Consider the following 23,604-nt stretch of genomic DNA (forward strand, 5'->3'; position numbering starts at 1 on the left):
TCCAGGGCTGGAGCCCGCCGGTGGAGCGCCGGGAGCCGCGGCGCTGGGGCAGGCCCTCAGGGCGGCAGCCGTTTGCCACAGCCGCCCCGCAAGCGCTCCCGAGGGCTTTGAGAGGCTCAACCGGCGCTTCCCGCCCCTGACCGGCACCTCGCCCGGAGAAGCCGTCGCGGCGCTACCCACGGTAACACCCGGCCCGCCCTCGGGTAACGCCGCGCTCCCCACGGAGCCCCGGGCCGCGGCGGCTCGGGCTGAGGCGGGGCCCCGCCGGAGCCCGCCCCGCCCCGCCCCTTCCTCCCCGGCCTGCGGCGCGGCGGGAAGGGCCGGGGACCGGGGGCCCCATGGAGCCCGTGCTCTTCGCGTGGGTGAGCGGGCGCTCGGCACGGCACGGCACGGCACGGCGGGGGGAGGCTGGGGGGGAACCGGAGCGTCCCTCTGCCCCGCGGCCGCCAGAGGGCGGCTCTGCCCGCGCAGCGGCGCGGCCCTCAGGGGCGACCGGCGGGACGCGGAGCCCAGCTGCTCGCCCTCCCCCGGGCAGCTGCGGGGCTCGGGGGGGCCGGCGCGCTGCCGCCGGCCCTCGCCTCGCTGCCCTGGGAAAGGGCGGGCCGAGGCTCCCCCTCCCCGAAAAAACATCGCGCTGTGGTGAAGTTGCGGCGAGTCGCCCTCATCGCGGTCCGCCGGCTCTCTGCCGCCTCGCGAGGCAGCCGGGGAGCTGAAGGTTTGTCGTCCCGCCGGGCCGAGCTGTGCCCCGGCCCGTATCCTGTGGGGCCGGGGCGTTGTCACCTCCTGTCACCCATGCTGCCCCACCGAGGCGTGGGGACGGGGGGAACGGCCTGTCGCTTTGAGTGTGCGCCCTGGGGCGAAATCCTGGGCTCTTCGGTAGAAACAGGACTCTTTTTGTGGTGGTTGTTGCTGTTCGTCAGAACCGTGACTTTACCTGATGAGCAAAGGACTTCTAAGAGCCATTCAATGAGTATCTTTCTTCCTCCGTCCCTCGTTCTGCTCTGTGGTAGTCGTGTTTGGTAATAAGCCGTCAGCCTTGGACGGGTAGGTGAGGATAGGTAGGTCAGCTTTCGGATAGACATGTGTGGCGCTCACTCCTCAGGCACCTGTTTTCTTTCTGCACCTTATCTCAGCTTGCCTGTTGTGGAAGACTTGAAAATTCATTGCAAATTGCAGGCTAAAATGAGAGCTTGTGACACGCCTTCTGAAAAGAATTATGACTGTTAAGTAGTAACACGCTCTAAAACTGTCTGGCAGTAGTAGCGACTGTGAGACAGCTTGATTTGTCAAGCTTGAATCCTGACATCTCATCCACCTGTTAACTGTGGGCTGAGGTGAGCAGCCTGATGCTTTTGTCTGAAATGTCGTTGTTTCTGTAGCTACAAAATGTTTATTGCTAAATGTGTTCCTTTAAGACACATTTGGGGGGGGGGGGGGGCCTGTGTGTGGATGTGCGAATCGAGAGCAGAGAGGCAGGGGGAGCACAGGTGAGGTAGGGCAGCCCCCCCCCTGGGGATCATCAGTTGGGAATGATGGGTGTCAAGCGTTGCTGTTACTGCAGTTGGTGGGCTAGGAAAGTTACTGAAGCCACCTTTGCGAATGAAGGTGGTTGTTCATAGCGTTGGATGCTTAGTAGAGCCGAAATTGGCCAAGAAATTCCCTGACACGTTACCGTGTTGTCAGTGGTTGCGTTCTATGATTGCCTATAATTTTGTACTTAGAAATTTATAATGGTTATAATTGGTATATTTTAATTTTGACCGCTTTAAGTCAAAATACTTAGTTAATGAGGGGTAAGTGTTTCTGCTTTACTTGTTAATATTCCAGAACAAGGTAGCATGTTTTTCTGATCTCGTTTTGGAGATGGTCTGCCAGAAAGCATTGGCATGAATAAAATCTTGGAGATGAGTGAGAATCATTAGCGTGAACATTAGACAGGTGGTAATCATCCTGATACCGAAGATTTCCTCCTTAGTAACTGATAGGCTGCAGTTAGAGTCTTACCAGAGTATATTCCAGTATGTTTCTTCAAATACTGGTGTTGCAAGGGCAGCTTTAATGACACCAAATTTAGGACAGTCCTGGTCTTAATTCTGGAGATCCTGTGTGACAGCAGTAAGATTGCTATTCGGGGGGATTTTCAGGAGCAGATACTGCTAGGTTAACCTGTGACATGTCCCCAATAAGCTTGTTCACTCTTAGGAGCAGTTGTGTATTTTTTTTGTTAACTTTTTAAAAAACGTGTTATTTTTCTGTGTGTATTTGAAGGGTGCAAACAGCTATGGACAACTTGGTCTTGGTCATAAAGAGGATGCGCTGGTACCTCAGTCACTGCAAGATGTTTCCTGCAAATGTCAAGACATTAAAAGCATTACTGGAGGAGGGGGACATTCTGCAGTTATCACTGGTAAAAACATTGCACTTGCAAGGCGTGTGTGACTTCTAAACGCCTTTCTTTTTCCTGTTTCCCTGTTGGTTTGGTGCTGCCACCAATCTGTGGCTTCTGGGGACATACAATTCTTAGGTGGAAAAGAGGTTCCTCCCGGGTTAATTAACTCAATATTTTGGGGAAATTCCTGTTTGGCTTATCGTGTGTGGTTACTTTATGGCTATGTGAGGACTATTTCTTAACCTGTCTCGTGTAACAGGTTTTCATAGAAAGCAACCAGTTTTTCTGTATTGAGGGTGGAGAGGTGGGAGGGAGAAGTCAAGTGGGAGGTTATTCAGTCTTGCGAAGTTTTAAGGTAAGGAGCAGAAGATAGCATCTGGTCTTTGAAAGGTTCTGCTGTATGCTATAGCTAATTATGAGAAAGGAGGGATGCAGACATGTGAAAGTGATAAAAAAGGTCATCATGCATCTTGGGGAGAGGTGCCTGACTTACTGTATGGGTTGTCTCTCTTGTCAAGCCATAACTGCACTTGTTCAGAGGTGTTTCTGATGCATCAGAATTAACTGTTTCTCTTTCTTTTTGCTTGATTGCAGTGCCTGAAATGACACATAATCACTGTCCTTGTTTGTCACAGGATCTCATGGGTGTATGCCTATCTTTCTAGTCTGTGAAGTGGAACATGAATTTTTTTGTTTTATTTTATTTTTTTTTTCTTCCAGGTGCAGGAGAACTCTTTGTGTGTGGCCATAACAAAGATGGGCAGTTGGGATTGAATCACACGGAGGATGTACTGTGTTTTACTTTGTGTACTGCTCTGTCTGGCTTTTGTGTAAAACAAGTTGCCTGTGGCTGGGATTTTACAATCATATTAGTAGGTAAATCTGTCTCTGTAAAAGCTGAAGAAATATCTTGATGTAGAGAATGTGCTGAAAGTTCCACATTGCTATTGCTTGTGTGATGCACGGACACTCACAGGTTTTAAGCTACTTGCCTTGCAAACTAAATTGCTCCATGTTCCTTGTATCCCAGTGAACTTCAGGCTGTTACTGAATGTGTCGTGTAAGACCAGAAGCCTGTGGCCTTAGGGGCTTTGGAAGGGGACGTGTTAGGTTCTTTTTTTTTTGAGCTACTCGTCTGTGGTATTCTGCTTGTTAGAATGTTTCACTGCTTTACTTTTTCTCACAGATTTGCTGATTGGGTTCTAACTCTTAATTTTTCAGGATCTGGCCTAGTTCTGTCCTGTGGGTCTAACTCCTTTGGACAATTAGGAGTTCCTCAAATTTCAGGTCCATGCTTGATTCCACAAAAGATTGAGGTAAAGATTTAAAAGGGATCGTGCTTTAGAGCTCTGTACTTTGTATTTCTTCCAGCAACTTACAAAGGTTGTCTGACCTCAGTGGGCTTTAAGCCAGACTCTTCAACTGTTTTTTATAGAGCCTGTCTGTTACAGTAAACGTATGAACTAAAGGACCAGAGATGGTCGGTGACCCAGAAATAAGAAGTTAGGGCTGCTTTTCTTCTTGTGTGAAGAAGTTGCCCACTTCTAACAGAAAGTTATCTCTTTCACTAGAGATTATAACACTTCATAATGTATTTTGGTAACATCTGCAGAATGAGTCAGATGCTCAGATGTTGTAAAGTGATACTAAAGGTAATGAAATTCTGCAAATATACTCCGACTGAAGTTTTGTCTCAAGTTTGTAAGATACTAGATATCTTTGCTATGGGAAGAGTATGTGCCTTCACTGTACCCTGCTGGAGGTTTGTGCTTAATAGTTCAAAGCAAACCAAACCAACAATAATCCACCTCTGAAAAAAACAAACTGCACGATGGAGTTCAAAGTTAGCTATGCCAGTTCTTTTGATCTATTGCTCTTGTGCAGCAGTTCTGTTTTTTAGTATGTGTTGGTTTTTTGAATGTATTTGTAACTGTCAGTTTCTCCCCCCAAATGAGGACTCTGGTATTATTTCTTGGCTGTAGAAACAGATAAAAATAAACTTGGTCACCCCCAAAATCATAGTAGTGTGAGAAAGTATGTAGCTGCAGGAAAACTAGACCTGAGAGAATAAACTTTAGTTTTATCACTTTTGAGATTAAAATGATTTTTACTTCTGCGTGTAAAGGAACTGACAAGTGTGTTGACTTGCTTCTTGTCTAACCTCCAGTATTTACCAAACAGTATCAGCTTCCAAGGAAATAGGATGGCTCATGCCAGATACTCCTTTGTTGCTTTTCTACTGTAGGAGGAGGCCGAAGACAGCTGTTCCCCTAGGTAACCCCTAGTGAACAGAGGTTAACTCACCTCATGTTTCTGTATCCTTGATGTTTCCTGGGAGCATCATTCCAGTGTGGTGCCTTGAAAATGGTAGTATAGACAGTGCTAATCTGAATCTATCTCCTCCCTGACCATGTAGACCACTCATTCAACTGGAATATTTTCTCTTTTAGTTTGTATCCTGTTAAATACTTAGGCTTGATGCCATCTATTTTAAAGTGTTACATCTGTGAGAAGAATAATAGATTTGCTGAGTACTCAGAAGTGGGGAAGTGCCAGAATTGAAGTACCTGGTGTAAACTTAACTCACCTATTTATGCACATGTGACTTAATCATGCAAAAGAAGACTATACCATACTGTGCAACCTTCAGTGGTGTAGGTGGTACTGTCAGTGGTGTTGCAGGACTTGGTAAGGCTTAAAGCTTGATGGAACTTATTACTGCTTGTTACTGGTATTTGCTGTGGAGGTTTTGGTGTAATTCTTGAGGAACACCAAGTTAAAATTGAGATAAACGTATTTGTACCGCCAAGGTTCCTTCTTTCATGTGAAGACTTTGACTGTGGCTTTTTATTTATTGCCACAAAGCTGTATATCCAATTGCTTTGCTTGATTTTTTTTTTTTTTTTTAAGATGTTCCCACTGATTTTTGTTGGCCAAAGTTTACTTCCTTTGTGACACAATGTTGATGCGCATTGTGACATGCAAGCTGGAATTGTGAGAACTATTTTCATAGCATTCCACTTCTGTTTGCTGTATTTTGCTTTTAGAGGCACTAAAATGCAAAAAGCAACTAAAATATATTTTTCTTTTATTTGAGTAGTCTCTCAAAGAGAAGGTGGTGGATGTTGCTGCAGGACTGAGACATGCTCTTGCTGCTACAGGTGAATATGTCATAATTTTAATATCATTTCAGTAACAAATGAAATGGAGATTTAATGGCTTGGAGCGGGAGGGAAAGAAGATAAAATTTGGTTAAACTGCTATTTATTTTAAATATCACAGGGAAAATAATCCTGAAAGTCTTATACTAAGATTTTGGTACTAATTATCTTGAATAATAAACGTGCTAGAATGGAAATTGGTGGTAAAGAACTGTTCTTCAAGAACTCAGAGTGAGAGTTTATTTACAAGTTAATTTTCTGATGGGTGGAAGACTTACTGATTTCTTTTCTACTATTCTGAAACAAAACACAAAAGAAAGCTTCTTCTGGAAAAAATGTTCCTGGTCAATGAAAATATCTTCTTAGGATTTTGCATTTATTCTAATATGCAAAATAATGGATGTAGGTTTGTATAAGATGTTTCAAAATGGAACTGCGCATGAAATGTGGCTTTTAATGATGTAATTGAAATTGACGCCTGGAAAAATCACAAGAATGAAACTTTTTGATTGGGGGGGAGGGAAAGAATCTACTCAGAGTTCATTTCACTTGCACACCTTTGAAAATCTGGTCTCTGGCTCTTTCTCCTGCTGTCTGCTGTGTGTGTGCTTGAGAGGGTCATAACTAGGGGGTTGGAACTAGATGGTCTTTGAGGTCCCTTCCAGCCCAAACCAGTCTATGATTCTTTGAGAATGTCTAAATATTTCTCCTGCTGTTCTTAGAGACTTTGTCCATGGAAAAGCTGTAGAAATCAAAACCTTCCAATTGGCATGGTTATGTTAACAACAAACTATATGTGTTCTTTTACTTGGTTTAGTTTTGCATGAACTTTAGTATGGATTCCAGGTAGGGGATTCTAGCTGAAGGTGCAAAGATGATGCTTGGGAGAAGAGTGGGATCTCTATTGCTTGTATGAATACTGGTAATTAAGCTTCCCTGAGCTCTGCACTCAGTGAACATCTTGATTCAGAGTTAGGTCAAGTCTCTAAAAGCTCCTGAGAAGAAAGTGGCTTCGGTCCCTCAGTGTGCTGGACTGTACCAACAAATTAGCTTGAAGAGAAGGAAAAGGCAGAAAAAGTGCAATGAACTTAGAGTAATAAATAAATTGTATGCATTCCTGAGGTGCTACAGCTGTGGGACTTCTGTTACTGAGTCCTCAATAACTTCCTAATTTAGGCCTCAGAGCTGAGACAGGTTGCGTAGTGTAGTGGGTTGACCCTGTCTGGACTCCAGGTGCCCACCAAAGCTGCTCTATAACTCCCCTCCTCAGCTGGACAGGGGAGAGAGAATATGACAAAAGACTCGTGGGTCAAGATAAGGATAGGGAGAGATCACTCACCAATTACTGTCATGGGCAAAACAGGCTCAACTTGGGGAAAGCAGTTTAATTTGTTACCAATCAAATCAGAGAAGGGTAATGAGATCAAATCTTAAACACACCTTTCCCTGCCCCCTCCCATTTTCCTGGACTTAACAACTTTATTCCTGATTTCTCTCCCACCTCTACCTGAGTGGTGCAGGGGGGTGGGGAATGGGGGTTGTGGTCAGTTCATCCCACGCTGTCTCTGCCGCTCCTTCCTTCTCAGAGGGAGGACTCCTCACACTCTTCCCCTGCTCCAGCGTAGGGTTCCTCCCACAGGAGACAGTCCTCCACCGGCTTCTCCAATGTGAGTCCTTTCCACAGGCTACAGTTCTTCACAAACTGCTCCAGTGGGTCCCTCCCACGGGGTGCAGTCCTTCAGGAACAGACTGCTCCAGCTTGGGTCCCCCATGGGGTCACAGATCCTGTCAGCAAATCTGCTCCAGCCTGGGCTCCAATCTCCGTGGGGCCTGGAGCACCTCCTTCCCCTCCTTCTTCACTGACCCTGGTGTCTGCAGGGCTCCTTCTCTCACATATTCTCACTCTTTTCGGCTACGGTTGTTGTGCAGCAACTTTTCCCCCTTCTTAAGTGTGGTATCACAGGGGCGCTGCCACCATCACTGATGGGCTTGGACTTGGCCAGCAGCAGGTCTGTCTTGGAGCCAGCTGGCGTTGGCTCTGTTGGACATAGGGAAAGCTTCTAGCAGCTTCTCACAGAAGCCACCTCTGTAGCCCCTCTGCTACCAAAACCTTGCCGTGCAAACACATTACACTTAGTATCTTCTTAGTTTTCTTACCTGTGTAATGAGACTACAGCTGTTTCTGGCTTGATGACTTTATCAGGGTTATCCTTGTGTTTTTGGCTTAAAGGTCTTTTAAAGTGTAATTTGAATCAGTGAAAATGAAGTGAATACAACTTTAAAACTAATTAATTATTTAAACTAATTAAATTAATGATTTAAAACTAATAAAAGTAATTTTGTTGGTGGCTGCTGTGTTTTAACCTCTTCTATCTGTGTTTACTCTGGAAAGAGAGCGGTTTAGTGCTTCAGTGGGGAACTGGCATGGTGTCTCGGGCAAAGCGTGCAAACAAAGGAAAACCCCTCCCCCTGTTCTTGACAGCAAAGGAGCCCTGTGAAGTAACAGGTAATCCAGGAATCTGATTCCTTTTAAAGGTGGATAGAGCAGAAATATCATTTGAAGTGATATGTAGCATCCTTTTATTATAAAGCCACTTGGTATTATAAACATGTAGTGGAGAATCTGAAAGATAGAATGGGCGTACAGGGCCATAATCTATGGGGGAAAATGATAGTGAGTCTTGCAATGTCTGTGGCCCAAAAGCAGAGGCTTATGTTATAGAATTCATCATCATCCTTTTACACTTGTATGCATGTCTATGCATGAAATGATGCCTGCTGTACAAATTTTATGAAACTATTTCCTCTCTAGGCCTGGAAGATGTAAAGGTGAAGACAGTTGCTGCAAGCTCCTATCATTCGGTGTCACTCACAGGTAGGCCTTAGGTACAGAAGTGAAAGCCCTCCTCTTAGCCTGTAAAGGTTTTTGCATTTTGGAAACGTTTGTCAATTTTGGTTAGACTGATAAAATTTGATCTGGCCTAGTTAGTGCTGGTTAATTGTTTTGTAATAGTTTTGGATTCCGAGTACTTTCCTTTTTTTTTTTTTTTTTTAAGAGCTGGATTCGTGTTTTGAGTTCTCTGAATTCTGTGTGTTTTTTTTCTTGGCGTCTTGGCCTTTATGAGCAAGCAATGGTCTGGACTGTACTTAATGGTTAGAAATTCTGAAAGGATTTGTGGAAGCACATGGTTGGATAAATCTCTCAAGCTGCAGCATGGTGCCCCACGGGGTAACTCTGGATGGTTGAGTGCTGGAACCAGTGCAACTGTTTGTGTGTGGAGAATGGGTATGTTGGAACAACCACCTATGTGAGCTATAGGGCTGTGCGGTGCAGGGATGTGAGATGGTCTGGAACTGTCTTAGGTGGCTCCAATATAGCAGCGAGCAGATCTGTGTGAGGTAATGTAAGAGCACAAGGCTCATTTAAAGCAGTAGGAAGTTGCTTTAATTGCTTAGGCACTTCCATAATGTCTGCCATTTGTTCTTTGATCTTTAGGCAGCACTCCCATGCTGGAGTATTAAGTATCCAGTGATGAAAGCCTAATAAAGATTTTTTTTTTTTTTTTTTTTTTTTTTTTTTCCAGACTGGGAGAGAGGGAAACAGAATAGCTTTTCATACTGTAATCTTACAGTTTTGAAGTGTGGAAGATATATTGAACCTTACGAAGATAAGTCTTTGCCAAACTTTCTAGGAGCAAGTTTTTAGCAAATAGGCAGCCATCTGGTACCTCTGTCATCATTAAAGGAGCACTGGTGTACTTGCTTATGCAGGTCTACAGAGATTTAGTTGTATGGCGAGATGTTCAAAGACGTAAATTATATTGAATTCTGAGATGCAAAATGTGTGATTAGTGAAGAACAACTGTAAGGACAAATTGAATCTCCTTTAGCTAATTAGCACTCTGTATTTAGAGAGTGAACAGATTATTCTTTCATGCTTTTGCTTTTTATTTGAGAAAGCAGCGTATTTGGCAGCAGGGGGACCAAGATTGATGAAGTGCCAAAGACTTTACTAATGCAATGCTGTTGCTGCCCTTCATCCTGCAAGATACTAGTTATTACTTAAAATGCTTTGTATTTTGAAGATACTTGATATAGTAAAGATACTACTGCAGCGTGTAGTATTTAAATGGGGATTTTTTCCTAGGAATCTCTCACGCTGTGTTGCAATGTTCTTTGGCTCTGTTTCATGAGCCACCTGCTGGTAGGATATCAAACACCTGCAATCAGGCAGGCTTTTGACCCAATTGTTGAAGTGGGTTGTTGCAAACATGAATGGCAGTTCCCCTAAAAAAAAAAGGATGGTGGTCCCCCTGTATCCAAACTGGCCTGAACCCTCCAGTGATGGGAATATGGTGCTAACTCTTAGTGTCTAAGTTTTTGTTAAAACCTACTCAAGAAATGAGATGAGGGTGAGCGTATGACACTTCCCAGGATAAAGCAAATGCTTCTGGGGAAGAAAAGGGGGTGACAGAGGCAGTGCATGTTAGTTGTGGAAACATAAATGACCATAATGTTTTTTTTTTTTGTTGAAACAAGCTGTTTCTGTCACCTCTTTTTTCTTTCTATCCAGAAGGTGTAGGTACTTCACTCTGGGAAGGAATTTATCAATTTTAGTGGAGAATTCAAATGAAATAATTGCTTGATTTGTTTTCCCTCTTCATTTCAGTTGTGTTGTTTTAGTGAGGAATGTGGGAAGTCCTGCAGATGACTGTCAGTAATGTGAAATTTGACAAATACTGGCTTCCCCTGCAACTCCCTCTCTTGGTTTTCACCAGCATAGTATAGTGGAATTCTGCTGGCACATTCTTTGTGTTACTGTTACTAAACTGAGATCATCAAATATATTGTAGCCTAAGACCTACTTCACCCCCTCACCCCCCACCCTCTGAAAGATTCACTTCTGTCATGCTGCTTGTAGTAGGTCAGTGCTGACCTAAGACTTCCAGAAGCCTTGACTGCTGTGGATGTGTGATCTGAACAATTCCACATTAGAAATGATACAGCTTCCAGTCTTTCTGGGCTCATGATCATGTACTTCATGTGTGCAAGATTTATTTCTTAAACTTGCAGCTTGTCCAGGGTGGCAAGGGACTTCAGGAGGCCTGGCACAGCTCATGTCCTGTTAAGTGTTTCATGACTTCTGTGAAGTCATGAAACATATAATTCGTGGATTATGTTTTTTTTTACATGGAGGCCTAGAACCTGGGCAGAATGATTTTGTGCTGAAAAGATGGAACTGATGCTGTGTAATATCTGCAGAAGTACTCATCTGAACAGTCATCTTGTTACTATCAGTTGGTTGTTAGGCTGTGAGCAACTCCAGCTTGCACCAGTGAAACATATGAAGCAATGTGGATGTTTCTGTACATGTAATTATCCCTGTGGGTGGAATCCTGGAGCGTGCACTTGCACAAATGGTTATTCTAGAAAAGGGATGGGGAAGATAAGTCGTTACTTACGAAGTCTCTCGCTAGTTGTCTAGCATTGTTTTGAGGCACGATGATATTTTAATTTTGCCTTGTGATGGGTGGTAGCAGGTACAACCTGCTTTAGTTGTATGTTCATAGCTGTGTGTCCAATTCCGTTATGAAGTGACTGTGCAAGGTGAGACAAGGAGCATCAAACTGTCCCTGCTTTGTGGGAATTTAATGAAGCTGAAGAAGGCAGGAGAGTTATGAGCAGAGCTAGGAATCTGTAGCTCTTGTAGAGAGGCTGAGAGACTGTAATGCAGAGCAGGAGCAGCCAGCCAAGCTTTGAAGAGTCCCAGGTACTGGAGGGGGGTTAAATTATTTGCTGCAATTGGACTGAATCAAAGCTTTGGGGTGGAGGTAGAAGCTGGCCTGCAAGAACAGAGTGAACTGAGAGGGACTGCTCAGGGAGTGTCCCCAAGATGGTTTGATTTTTATTTTTTTTTTTTCTTGGAGAAGTTGACTACTGTGGTTAGTTGTCTAATAAAAATTGGCCTTTGCTATAAACTTCTATCAGCTGTCTTTGAGAGGCTCACAGTAGAAATAAGGTCTAGGCAGTCTGACCTGAAAGCTCAGGTTGTTTCAGGGAGTCGGGGTAGCCCTCAAAACAGGTTATGTTATTAAGTCCCTTGCAAATATTTCTGGTGTCCTGGTTACAGGGTGCATGCATGTGGTAAAGAATGGTAGGAAAAAGTGTACAGTGAAAACAGAAATTGAATGAAACTTTGTTCTTTCCTCAGCATCACTGAGTTGAGACAGAGCCTGTATCTGGTGGTGTTCTATGTATACCACTTTCAACAAATATTACTTCTCTGTCTATTATAGATGAAGGACACCTGTATGTCTGGGGTAGCAACAAACACGGGCAACTAGTGAGCAAAGAGATCTTTCTTCCTGAGCCCAAGAAGATTGAGACTCAGTTTTTCTCACGTGAAAAGATTGGAGCAGTTTGGAGTGGCTGGACCCACTTGGTGGCACGAACAGGTAGGATATCTAAAAAGCAGTAACATATGACACGAAACCAGTAGATTGTCTTTATTGCGTGCCAACAGTGTTCTTTCCCATTGGTACTGGTTGGATACAGACTTTCGCAGTCTCACCTGAGCCGTGGTTGTCTCTTGAAAATGATGAGGACAGACATCCTTTGGCTTCTGTCCCTGAAGTGTTACTGCGCTTACGGATCAGAGAGTCTTAGCATCCTCACAAGTGCAGTAGCAGCTGCATGTACAGACTAGAGGGGTGCTCTCTGCATCATCAGGTTACTGGTATACCAGAATCTGTGTGAGCTTCTCAAGATCATTCTGCTGGGTGGGCTGGGAGAGAAAAGAATTTGGTGGAAAACTTGCTTCGGAAAATAGAGAGGTAGGAAAATATGGCTGCAGCTTCCAAGGTAAATGACTATTTGCCAGGAAAATACAGGCAAAACTTTCAGGGTACAGGAACTTGGGAAAGGGATAGATAATCAATCCTGAGCAAGTGTCTGTCTGAAAGGCATCGGGCATAGATACGTACCTTTCCCGGGTTACCAGAGTGTTAGCTGAGGATCTTAAGAACAGGCATAGCTCAAAACCTGCTGCTTCTGCCATCCCATCTGAGAAAACATGGTCTCATGGCAGGAAGTGAAATAAAGTACTTGGATTTGCACAACTGTACTAACCTTTCTGTACGTCAAGAGCGAGCCTAGCTTTTTGTGCTGCTGCTCTTTAGCAAAGTATTTTAAGGACAAATAAAATCATGTGTTCAGAAGAAAGTCAATAAACTAAAATCAGCTGGCGTGTGTGTGTGTTTGTGGTCAAACCCAGGAAATGTTTAGAAAAGACAGGTAAAAAGAGGCATCATTAGACTTGAAGAGCATCCCCTGAAGATGAAATGAAAGAAGATTTAATGTTGAAGCTGTACCTTTGTGGGAGCCTTTCCGGTGAGGACAATGTGAAAGCTTGCCACCCGCAGAGGGCTGTAGGGTTAGGTTCTTTCCCGGGAAGAGATAAGAGGAAGGTTTTGTAGTAATGACATTCAAGGTAAAAGGGTAGTTGATCTGATGAAGGTCATCTGAATGCATTTGTATTGTGTCTGTGTGGTGAAATACCAAGGCAGGACGGAAAGGCAGACGAGATGGAAAGGTAAGACAGACCTCTGAAACTGTTTTGTGGTGTTCACATGTGAACAGTCTGTGCTATTTGCTTCTCCTCTTGCACAGTGTGGTGTGCTAGTTAAGACTAACAGGAGGATGAAAGTCTTCCATAGAATAAACAGAACAACCAGAATTACATTAGCAGGGGTAGCATGTGTGCATTTCGGCTTTTGCCTTGTATAAACTGCCAGGCGAGCAGGTGAAGGCATTTTTGCCTAGAGTTACGTTGGAGATTGAAGAGCCTATTAGTTCATCAGGATACAACCTGTTTGTTAGGAAAACTGCAGAAGGGGCAACAAATCTGTTACTGATATTTACGGGGTTCTGTAATTATGGGTACCGGTTCAAGGAGTGCTTAGCCTTCAGCATGGGTAGTTTTATTTAACTGGAGTTCTTACGTGCTCGAAGGTCAGCATGTGCTTAAGTGTTCTATTAAATTGGTGCTGTAAATCCTGAAATGGTTATGCAGTGATGTCCCTTGCTCTGTGAGGAAAAAGTGTCTGTTTTAATTACTGTGAACTCTTGGTGCTAGAATTTGGAGGGATGTGATGCATGACTAGAAAAACAAATTGGTTGTGTTCTGAACATTCATTGTTTGACATCAAAGTACGTGAGAGAAATGTCATGTAAAAAACCCGCATTACTCTAGCTGCTCTCTTAGCTCTTTGAAAGAAATGTTTGAACTCTGATTTTCAGAGGATGCTATATTGAAAATTTCAGAGCTGTAATCAATGCTATGTGCTGCTTGGGAGCATTTCAGGTGGAGTAAAGGAATTTATCTCAAAATATATAATTCTTGAATAAAGTGTTTAGTGTCATTCTCACTGGAACAGAAATGGTAGAAAAAAAGACATTGGTCAGGGTAATCTAATTTTTTAAAAGAGTCTTTTATGATTTGCCTTGCTTCACTATTTCTTAATAGTGCATACCCGCTAAGTAAAACTTCCCCAAAGTTTTAATAACTTTCATGTTTCACGTAGTTGATACTTATCCATGGCTATTATGGAAACGAAGTGAATATTTTAGCAGGTGATTGTTAACAAGAAAAAAGGTGTGTTGGGTGACTAGTAGGGATATTTTTTTTTGAGTGTTTGAAAGGAATTTGGATAAAAATAGACTGACTTTTTACATCTGCATTAGAGAACTGGCCAAGCGATGCAGTGGCATAAACTATTGCTGAAACTGAATTTTATGTATTTAGAATTTTAAATCTCTTTGAAAGTCAATGGCCCTGAACCTAAATCATCCAGAATAAGATTTTGAGTGGCCTTTGGCAGCCTCTAGGTACCAATAAGAATCTCATGGGATTTTCCAAGCGTTGCTCACATAGTGCGAGCTAAGCACTTAACTGTTTCTGAAACATCACTCACTGCCTGTCATTAAACTTGCAGCTCAGTAACTGAAAATTGCAGCCCACTTGAAAACTTCTCCCTGCATGCAGGTCTTCCTCCGTTTTTTTTACTTCCTTCTAGGAAAGGAGGAAATGCTGCTTCAGCTTCCTGAAGTGACATAAACCAGTGGTCTCCAATCTGTACTGATTGTGCACACCTATCAGTAGATTTTTTTTTTTGAGCACACCCCCTCAATATATTTATATGTATTCATAAATATAATTATAGACATGTACTACTGTAATATGTTATGCAAACTATAAAATGTGCACAATATAAATTTTTAAAAGGATGAGATAAAGATGAATTAAACACTACTTAAAATATTATTTTATTAACTAAATTAAAACCGGTAATAATTTATTTATAAAGCAAACTATTAATAAATTTCTTATTTTCTCCCTGCCCTGCAGTGGATTGTCTTGTGCCTCCCCTGGGCTGCATATACTCCGCTTTGGAGACCACTGATCTAAACAATTCCTGCTCACTTTACTCTGCACACAATTAGTAGAAAGGAAGCAAAACAGAGTGATTTTTTGGACACGGGAAAATGGAAGGAAGGGATATTGTAGTATGATGCTTCTCTCTGTTCATTCTGGAAGGTAGGAGCATACTTTGCAAAGACATTGCAGTATATAGGGGTTTTGCTGCATGAAAGAATGGATAAGTTGTTTTTGTAATTAATAGTCTCACCATGATGCAAAATTTAACAGTTTAACATTCATGTTACTGTATCTGAAGTCTAGTGTTAGGTTTTCCATAGAGGGTAATGGAACTTTAAGAGGCCATTACAAATACTTAAGAGTTCTGTTTGGATTTTTTTTCCCGAAACATTGATCCTGGTCAGAGTAGTAATAATAAAACATCGTAATTGCAGCTGTTTCGGCAGTAAACTAGAACTTTTCTCATTGGAAGGACACAAGAAAAAACTGAGTGGATAAAATCTGGACACCATTCGTGCATATATTCACGAATTCTGTCATTTCAAAATGGCATTTGATCTTTCTCTGCCAGTTGAGCAGTGCTTGACTGCGGAACTAATGGAACACTGAAAAGTAAATGAGACGATGATGTTCTTAAAAGGAACTACCTGGAGGAATAGTGGGCAGTTTCATGGATGCAGTGGTTTGACACTTTTAAAGTGAGTCCAAGCAAGTTACCAGCTTTGTTATCAGAAAAGAAGGAACACAGCATAAATATTTTCTTCTTCTGTATTAAGCTTTCCCTCTTATGTCAACTAGCCTGTTTTATAAGATTCGATTTGTTTTTCCTTCATGCTATCGGCAAAATTTTGCATTGTAACATAAAGCAAAACACACGACCTTTTTTTCCCAGTTCTTCTCTGCTTTGTCCTTACAAAGGATTTTAATTGCACTTGAAATCACCTTAATACCCTCATCTCTTTCATATGTTATATTCTACCTCATTCAGGAACTGATTTGAAAGTTCTGTTTCTTGTCACTTCTCTTGAGAGTTTAGTCAACTCTCTTTTCATTTGTTGTTGTTGCTATTGTAAAGCAGTTCAGATTCAAGAAGTTAATTCCTCAGAAATGAGTTGCTTGCCTTAAAGATGTTAAGGAATGTTTTCATAGGATGTTGTGGTTTTCATCCTCACCCTTAACTGATCCTCATCAGCTCCAATTCTTTATTCTTTTTAATCATAGATGTGTCTTTTGGACTGCTTCCCTTGTACACAATCTTACTGTAAATAACTCACAAAAATCCTTCGAGGCAGACAACTGCTTTTTCTGCCTTGATTACCGATTCCTGTAGAGGAGAGAAACACAATTGGGCTTTGTGGCACCACCAGTACTCTTTCAAAACAAGTTATATTATTCTGCTACTAGCAGTGGTCCTAGTTGGTGATGGTTGGTCCAAAAAGATTAAGGTTGAGAGACCCTGCTTGCTTTTTGATCAGGTCCCTGATGATAAGATATGAACTTGTTAGTGTCTTTGGTTTAGTTATTATTTTCTGCGTGAATGCTTGTATCAAGTGACTTTCAGGCATGCTTTTCAATTATGACAGGGCAATACTGTTATTGCTCTATGTGAAGGACAGACCAGATGGATTCTTCTGGCCTCAGACTCCAAGTGCAAGTATTATTCTCTTCAGGCAACCGCTCTGTAAAGTGGTTTGCTTCCTTTCCAGCAATCTGCTTAATGACACAGGGAGCATCACTGCAGTATAGGTGATATTATTTTTGAATAATAACGAGCAGCTGTCTTGAATCGCTCTGCTTAACAATGTCAACTTTAATTTGTGGTCCTTCTCAGGTTGATACAAACTCTTTGAGGGTAACGGCTGAAAGAGAGGTTATTGCTTAGATCACAAACTGCGCTGTGGCCTATAATGCTGAAGATGTAAATTAGGCTACTTTGGGAAATGATGGGACTGATCTGACTTGAAGGCAAACCCAAATATAGCAAGAGATGTCTTTTAAAGACTTAGAGGTGAATCATCAACTTAATTTCAAAACCAGTAATTTTCTTTTTAACTGGGATGCTTAATAAATAAGCTTTCTTAATCTGGCCTGTTTTATTATCTAAGTATTCTCCTGAATGCATTCACTAATCTATTTTTTCACGTATCGTCACATGCAATTATGCCTTGTTTGGGCTCAGATAAAGAATTCCAAGATCTTTCAACCCCAACGGAGTTACCTTAAAAATGTAGTTAAAATGGTATTTCTGCTGCCCATGCAAAACTGCCTACAGGTAAAAAGTCTTGGAAGAACAAAAAGCCTTGACATAGTCTGAATAATATTGAGTCCTCGTTCCAAATGTGCATCTGAATTTGTGCGTCCGAACATCCATTGACGCCATGTCATTTAGGCCACATAAAACCACTCTGAAGTGGTCTGAGATGTCAGTGACCTACCTGGTAAAATAGAACCCATCTCCTGTTTTCTGAAGGAAATGAACATCTATCCCTCCAAACACCGGGAGCGGACTGAGGGAATGTTTCTGACTAGCTGGCCTGAAAAGGAGGCTTACTGCTGTAATGACACTTGTGGGTGCTTTCTCTGATGCACGTCACTAGGTAAAACTGTCAGGCTTTGCTGAGGAGTGGTAGAGTAGATGTGGTGTGGATGCAGGGAGGTGAAGTGGAAGGACGTTCTCTCTGGCACCCGAGCAGTGCAGTGCCAGCCCACTAGAGGTCCTTTCCAGTTCTGTTTTGAATCAAGACTCGGCAGCCTTCCTCATACTGGAAAGCCTACCTTCTTTGCCTTGAATTTTTCAGCAGCTCCCTAGGACAGCAAATACTGATTTTGTTTTATTTTATTTTTTTAATGCTTGTCTGGGATGCCAACAAGGCATCTGTTTTATGGGGACTCTCCTTTCCTCTTTTTAGCCACTATAGCTGACAGTTAAACAGTTTGAAACCGGAGCCCCTGACATGCCTTAATGTGAGGTAGCTGTATTTCATTTGGTAGGATGCTGGGTTTTGGGAAAACAGATAGAATGCTGGAAATTAGCTAAATCAAAACCTGCAAGTTGATAGGAACCCCTGAACCCCTTTGAAGCAGAACCTTCAAAATGAGTTTTTAAGAAAGAAAAACCTTTGTCCATCTGCCTCGGGCTAAGTAAACTCTAACTAAAATCTGGTAAATGCTTTTCTGTGGTCTTGATTCTATGGTTTTGTAGTGCATGGCTATTCTTACCTCTTTCTTACAATGCTGTAGCTTGATCACAGAATCACAGAATGGTAGAGGTTGGAAGGGACCTCTGGAGATCTAGTCCAACCCCCTGCTAAAGCAGGGTCACCTAGAGCAGGTCACACAGGATCGCATCCAGGCAGATTTTGAATATCTCCAGGGAAGGAGACTCTACAGCCTCCCTGGGCAGCCTGTTCTAGTGCTCTGTCACCCTTAATGTAAAGAAGTTTTTCCTCATGTTGAGGCAGGTCTTCCTGTACTTTTCTTTTGGTAGAAAGTTCCTTTCCTGTCATGAATCATCCCATTCATGCAAAAATTTTGAGGAAGACACAGTAAAGCTAATAAACTGGCGCACAAACATTTTTACTTTTTCTCAAGCACTACAGTTTGGGCAGCCAGATGATACCTCTTTCTTCCTGTTTGAGGAGGGACTGTCCTCACTAGAAGGATCTCCTCTCTAGGTTATTCCTGCCCTTTTGAGAGCTCTGAATGCGAGTGTCCAGATTCCTCACATGGTCTTTAACAGTTTCTTTCAGTAATCCAGAATTCTGCTCCAACAAGATTGGTTTCTGTTGTTGCAATTTGGTCATCAAGTCTGCTTTGCCTACAGGAACAATTGTTTTGAATCCTCTTTAGTCTGCTGATGGGAACAAAACTTGATTTTTTTTTTTTCCCTAGCCCCCCTGTGAGTTATGGGATCAGTCTTTTATTAGGTGCTTAGGAAAACCAGACAAGAATAAAAAGCATTAGTGGCTTATGGAAGCTCCATTTTCCACTTCCTGGCATCACTTTTCCTACTTCTTGTTCAAGCGTGGCCCAGTCTGTATCTCTGTAGCCCCAGCTTTGTGAATTTTATGAGGCCTGGTGTATACAGATTCAGCCAGTCCTCAGGAAGGAACCTTCAGTGGAAGGGAAGACTCTTGCAAAGATTAACTTTGGAAACAAGCAGTTCTGGAGTTGGGGTATAACACCCTCCTTTCCCCAGTATTTACCAACGTTTAACCTTCTTGCCTTCAGCAAGGGTACGGTAAGATCCTTTGTTCTTCTGTGATCTTGTGCTGTTGGGCTGCCTAGATTAAGTATCTTCATTTTAATTGAGGGACCTGGTAGAATATGCTGTGCTTTACTTTGCCTTGGAAGTTGAGGTTAAGCAGGTATCCTGGCCTGGAGAAAATGTTAGTACTATCTTTGTACTGTGGAGGTTGAAGTTTGGTGTGGTTTTGTGTGAGTAGATCTCCTTGCTTCACTTGTTTTGGACCTTATTTTGTTCTGGGATCAGGGAGATGGTTAGTCTGATAGACTAAATCAAGAATTAACTGAAGTAGAATACACTGGAGAGGAAAAACAAAGGAAACCCAGAAAAGCTGAGCTGATGACCTGAAGGCATTATTCCTTCACAGCTTATGAAGTTTATCGTGTTGTTATCTGTTCCCAGGTTTTAATGGGAATTCTTTCCTCAAGCAGCAAGGAGCTAAAATTTACAGACAGTTTATTTATGGAAGGTTTCTGCAAATGAGGCTTAAGCAGCCAAATCCTACACCTTGTCTTTGCGGGGGTGGGATCTTGCCAGGGCTACTACAGAAGATTGTTCTTTTAACTGTCAAATTACCACTGAATCTTGGGGAAGATTCAGTGCCAGAAGATAGTTCTCAGGAAGTGGTGCGTCTTCTGTGTGTGCTCTCTTGAGGCACAGCAGATTTTGTCTCCAGCAGCTATGGCTCACCAGCACAATAGGAGCCTTCTATTACATCCTGCTCTGTGTGTCAGCCCCTCTTGTTTAGTTCTGTCTTACAACACAAACATGTTTCTTATATTTTGTTCTTCCTTTAACAAGAACTGAATAAACAAAATCTGTGGGCTCTGGCTTATACAGTCTCTTAGTTTTTCATGCTCTACTGTATCAGCTTTTGTTACCGAGTTAATGAATTTTAAGCTCACTAAATATTAAAGCACCCTGGATTTTATTTTCAAAATTGTTTGGATTTGAGTTCTAGGTAGCTGTAAATAGCTAGAAGGGATTAGCGTTTCCTTTGGTGTCATGGGCTGGCATCTTTCCTTGGGTTTATTTTTAAAGTTATGAAGTTAGAGAGAGTGTGTGTGTGTGTGTGTGTATTGCTTTGTGATTCTACACTCCTATTTCTGTTGCTCCCTGCTGGGGAGTTACTTCTACATGACTTTGGTAAGAGTCTTGAAGAAATTCTTTCTATGGTTTGGTTGCTGAGGAGGCGGCTAGGTTTACTGTGAAGCGAAGGTACAATCTGAAAGGTTAGTATCAAGTGTTCAGAGTTGTTCATATGCAAAGATTTTTCACAAAAGCTTGCTCACAATATCTTCTGAGTAATTGTGTTATTTCTTTGGTCATAGTCCCTCTTTTGCCTCTCCTTGTTCTTAGTAACTTTCAGTTGGTCAGTAAATAGTTGTGCACGCCACACCATACTGTATCTTTTGTTTGTGCAGAGAGAGGTGTCAGGAAGATTCTAAACTGTCACTAATTTTGATTGAAGCTATTCATTGTAGAATAGAAATATTGGTGATTGGCATTAAGGGCAAAGAAACTTATCTCAATATTTATTTGAAATTCCCCTTGTAGGCTGTATTGTGAGTATATTGGCAAATGGAGATCAGATGGTCTATGGAGAGTAGGATTTAAATGGATTTTTGTTAAATTTAGTTCATGATAAATGCTAAGTGTTTTTAGCAAGAATTGTAAACCAGGAGGAAAACAGCTTTGACGAGTTTTGCAGATCTTTTCTGCTCATCTGAGGTGTGTGTCAGCCTGTAGAATGCTTTTCCTACGGTGGAAGGGGAAGATAGAGTGCATAAGGCTAGTCTGTCTAGGTTTGCCTGCTGTGACATCCTTTCATGCTTGCTTAGTCCTGTCCAGATGTTTCAGTAACTACAACATCATCAGAGGAGTCTGGAGAATGACTCAGTCATCGTTCAGTGTTATACTCTGGGGCTTTTCTAACATAGACCACGTGTGTGGGAAGAGGGACTACGTTATATTGAATTCATCGCCTTTGTGTTGTGCCATATCCTCCCTCTCTTTTGCTGTTGGAAATAGTGATTTTTGTGGACCTAAGTAATGTGTCTGTCCTAACTTGAAGGAACTTTGATCTCTAAAAAGCTTTCAGAAAAATGAACCCTTAAAACGTGGATGTGGTATAGATTTTATTCAGGTCATTAGTGTGTGAGATAAGGGATTCATTACTCTCTCTTTCTCTTTTGTTGTCTTTTTTTTTTTTCTTCCCTTTTTGTTTGTTTTCTTTGGTTTCTGTGGTTGGATTGCTGCAGTTTATGGCAAGCCATATATTTAGCAAACGTAACAAACAAGATCAGAGACATTAGCAAGTATGTGGAAGATGATAGGGAAGAAAGTTCTAATGGGACCTCACCGACAACACGCAGACGGTACTAAGCAGTGAACGATACAAAGAAGAACATGCTGTGAACTGTAGATGAAGTTGAATTTATGAAAGAATACAAAATCTAAAAGGGAAACCTCTGATCCCTAGCTGCTTGAAGACAGGCTTAGCTGATCACTAACTTGACGGTGGATTTGGTTGTCTTTATTCCCTACCATTCCTATCAGAAAACAAAAAGTCTCTTGCTGGCTATGATGTGTGGGCCATGTCTGGGTTCTGTTTCTGCTGCAAGGCTTTCACCTGGACTCCCAGCAGCGGTAGCTTACTTTTGTGTTACAAAATAATACCTTCTTATGGTGCTTCTATACAGGAAACCAGTAAACGTGGTGTTTGTTCTGTTTTCAATATCCTATACCATGAGAGCCAATTTGCAAGAAGAGTTGTAGTTTTGGGGGGCTGAGAAGGGCAGCTTGTTGGCTATGAGCTGTTTCTTGGGATTTTACTTTCTCTTATTCTTTTTCCCCTAAAGCAAATTAAACTGTTGCAATTGCGATGATGATAATTCTCTTGGAAACACTTCCCCTTTCACAGCTATTGTGTTACTGGGGTACGAAGCTCGTACAAATTTCCTTGGGAGAGTTTGACTGTAAGTGTCCATGTCTTTCTGGTTCTTCTATGTGCCTGTAACTGGAACTGTTGGCTCTCAGCCACTTGCTGTTTTGTTAAACTATGTCTGTTTTTTGATGTTAAACCATTTCTCCTGAATCGTACTGAAATTACATCGTTCACGTTGTACTGACATCTCTGTCAGTTCACCTACGGGAAACTGAAAAGAAGAGAGGAAGATCTGGGGGGGGTAGCAAAAAAAAAAGATAATTTCATTTTGAATGTTGAATATTATCACGTCACATGACATAGTTGCATGTAGTGGAATGATGATGGGATTGATTGGACTTTTGGCAACTCAAAGCCCTTAGTTTAAAGAAGTGACGTGAAACAGAAGCGGTGAGAATTTGCACTTCAGAAATTTTGCAGTTACGCAAGATGGGTATAACATGGTCTCAGACAAAGAGTTCGAATACTTTGTAAGGTAGAAGTGCTTTGCACTCATTTTGCATAGAATAAAAAAGGTGAAACCAACCATTATGTAATAGTTGAATTAATTTGTATGGCAGCTGATTGCCAAACACAATGTATATTTACTCTGCCCTCTTAGTTTTGTTGCTCTTTGGACAAGAGAAATGGCTATTACATTTTCAAATAACTTCATTTAAAGCTAAGCATTACTAAGGTCAACTTTTGAAAGAAGCTGCCTATGTGTACACGATCTCTGCATGTACGTGCATTGACCTAGAGATCTCATTTAACCTTAGTAGCATTTTAAGACTGTTAAATATTTGGTTTTGTAACCTTTAAATGACATTTCCTGTTTAGTAATTAATTATTCAGGCTTAATGCTCACTAATGAATCTTATTATTTGAACATAGATAATGTGTAATGTACTTTTTAGACCTTAGTGGCAGTTGAGTGCTTCTGAAAAAACAGTACCTTTTGGGACACTTTCTCTTAAGAAACGAAAAACAAACAGGAGAAAAACTGCACAAAGCCTCCCTGGCTTGTTCTTTTCATGGTTACCTTGAGGTACATTTCAAATAGTGAGTTTGAGGTAAGATACTATAGCATACAGGAGATATATCAACAGCTGTGAATTCTGAGTACCAGATTTGTAGTATTGTAGCAGGACTCTTTCCCCTTCATTGATGCTTGGGAAGTATAATGAGATCTGCCAGGAGTGTATCCACTTGTTTTATTTGGTAAACTGGTGGCTTTTATTCTTTAAATTATTGCAATTGTGAGGAGCCATAAAACAATCTAACACGAGTCTGCAATGAAAAATTTGAGTTGGCCATATGTATGCTTACATTGTCCATGTTTGAGTGCTAGGAACGACTCTGTGCTATTACAACATGAAGTCGTATCTATGTCTTCACAAAGTATGTGCAACGAGGTATTTTATAGTACGTGTGACTTTAATTTTT

The 23,604-nt window shown here is 41.9% G+C and overlaps 1 protein-coding gene across 1 annotated transcript in view; it reads left to right on the forward strand.

Annotated features, from left to right (window-relative positions):
• Window positions 1-338: 338 nt before the first annotated feature.
• The window catches only part of SERGEF (secretion regulating guanine nucleotide exchange factor), a 155,520-nt gene continuing 132,254 nt past the window's right edge, over window positions 339-23,604 (forward strand). Inside the window, exons 1-8 of the mRNA XM_086472010.1 lie at window positions 339-362; window positions 2,269-2,407; window positions 3,110-3,265; window positions 3,611-3,705; window positions 5,490-5,550; window positions 7,943-8,056; window positions 8,363-8,425; window positions 11,847-12,005. Of these exons, the coding sequence (XP_086328136.1) occupies window positions 339-362; window positions 2,269-2,407; window positions 3,110-3,265; window positions 3,611-3,705; window positions 5,490-5,550; window positions 7,943-8,056; window positions 8,363-8,425; window positions 11,847-12,005 (811 nt within the window). The remainder of the gene's footprint in view (window positions 363-2,268; window positions 2,408-3,109; window positions 3,266-3,610; window positions 3,706-5,489; window positions 5,551-7,942; window positions 8,057-8,362; window positions 8,426-11,846; window positions 12,006-23,604) is intronic.

Source organism: Leptosomus discolor, chromosome 12 (genome assembly GCF_034619465.1).
Source record: "Leptosomus discolor isolate bLepDis1 chromosome 12, bLepDis1.hap2, whole genome shotgun sequence".
NCBI lineage: Eukaryota > Metazoa > Chordata > Aves > Leptosomiformes > Leptosomidae > Leptosomus > Leptosomus discolor.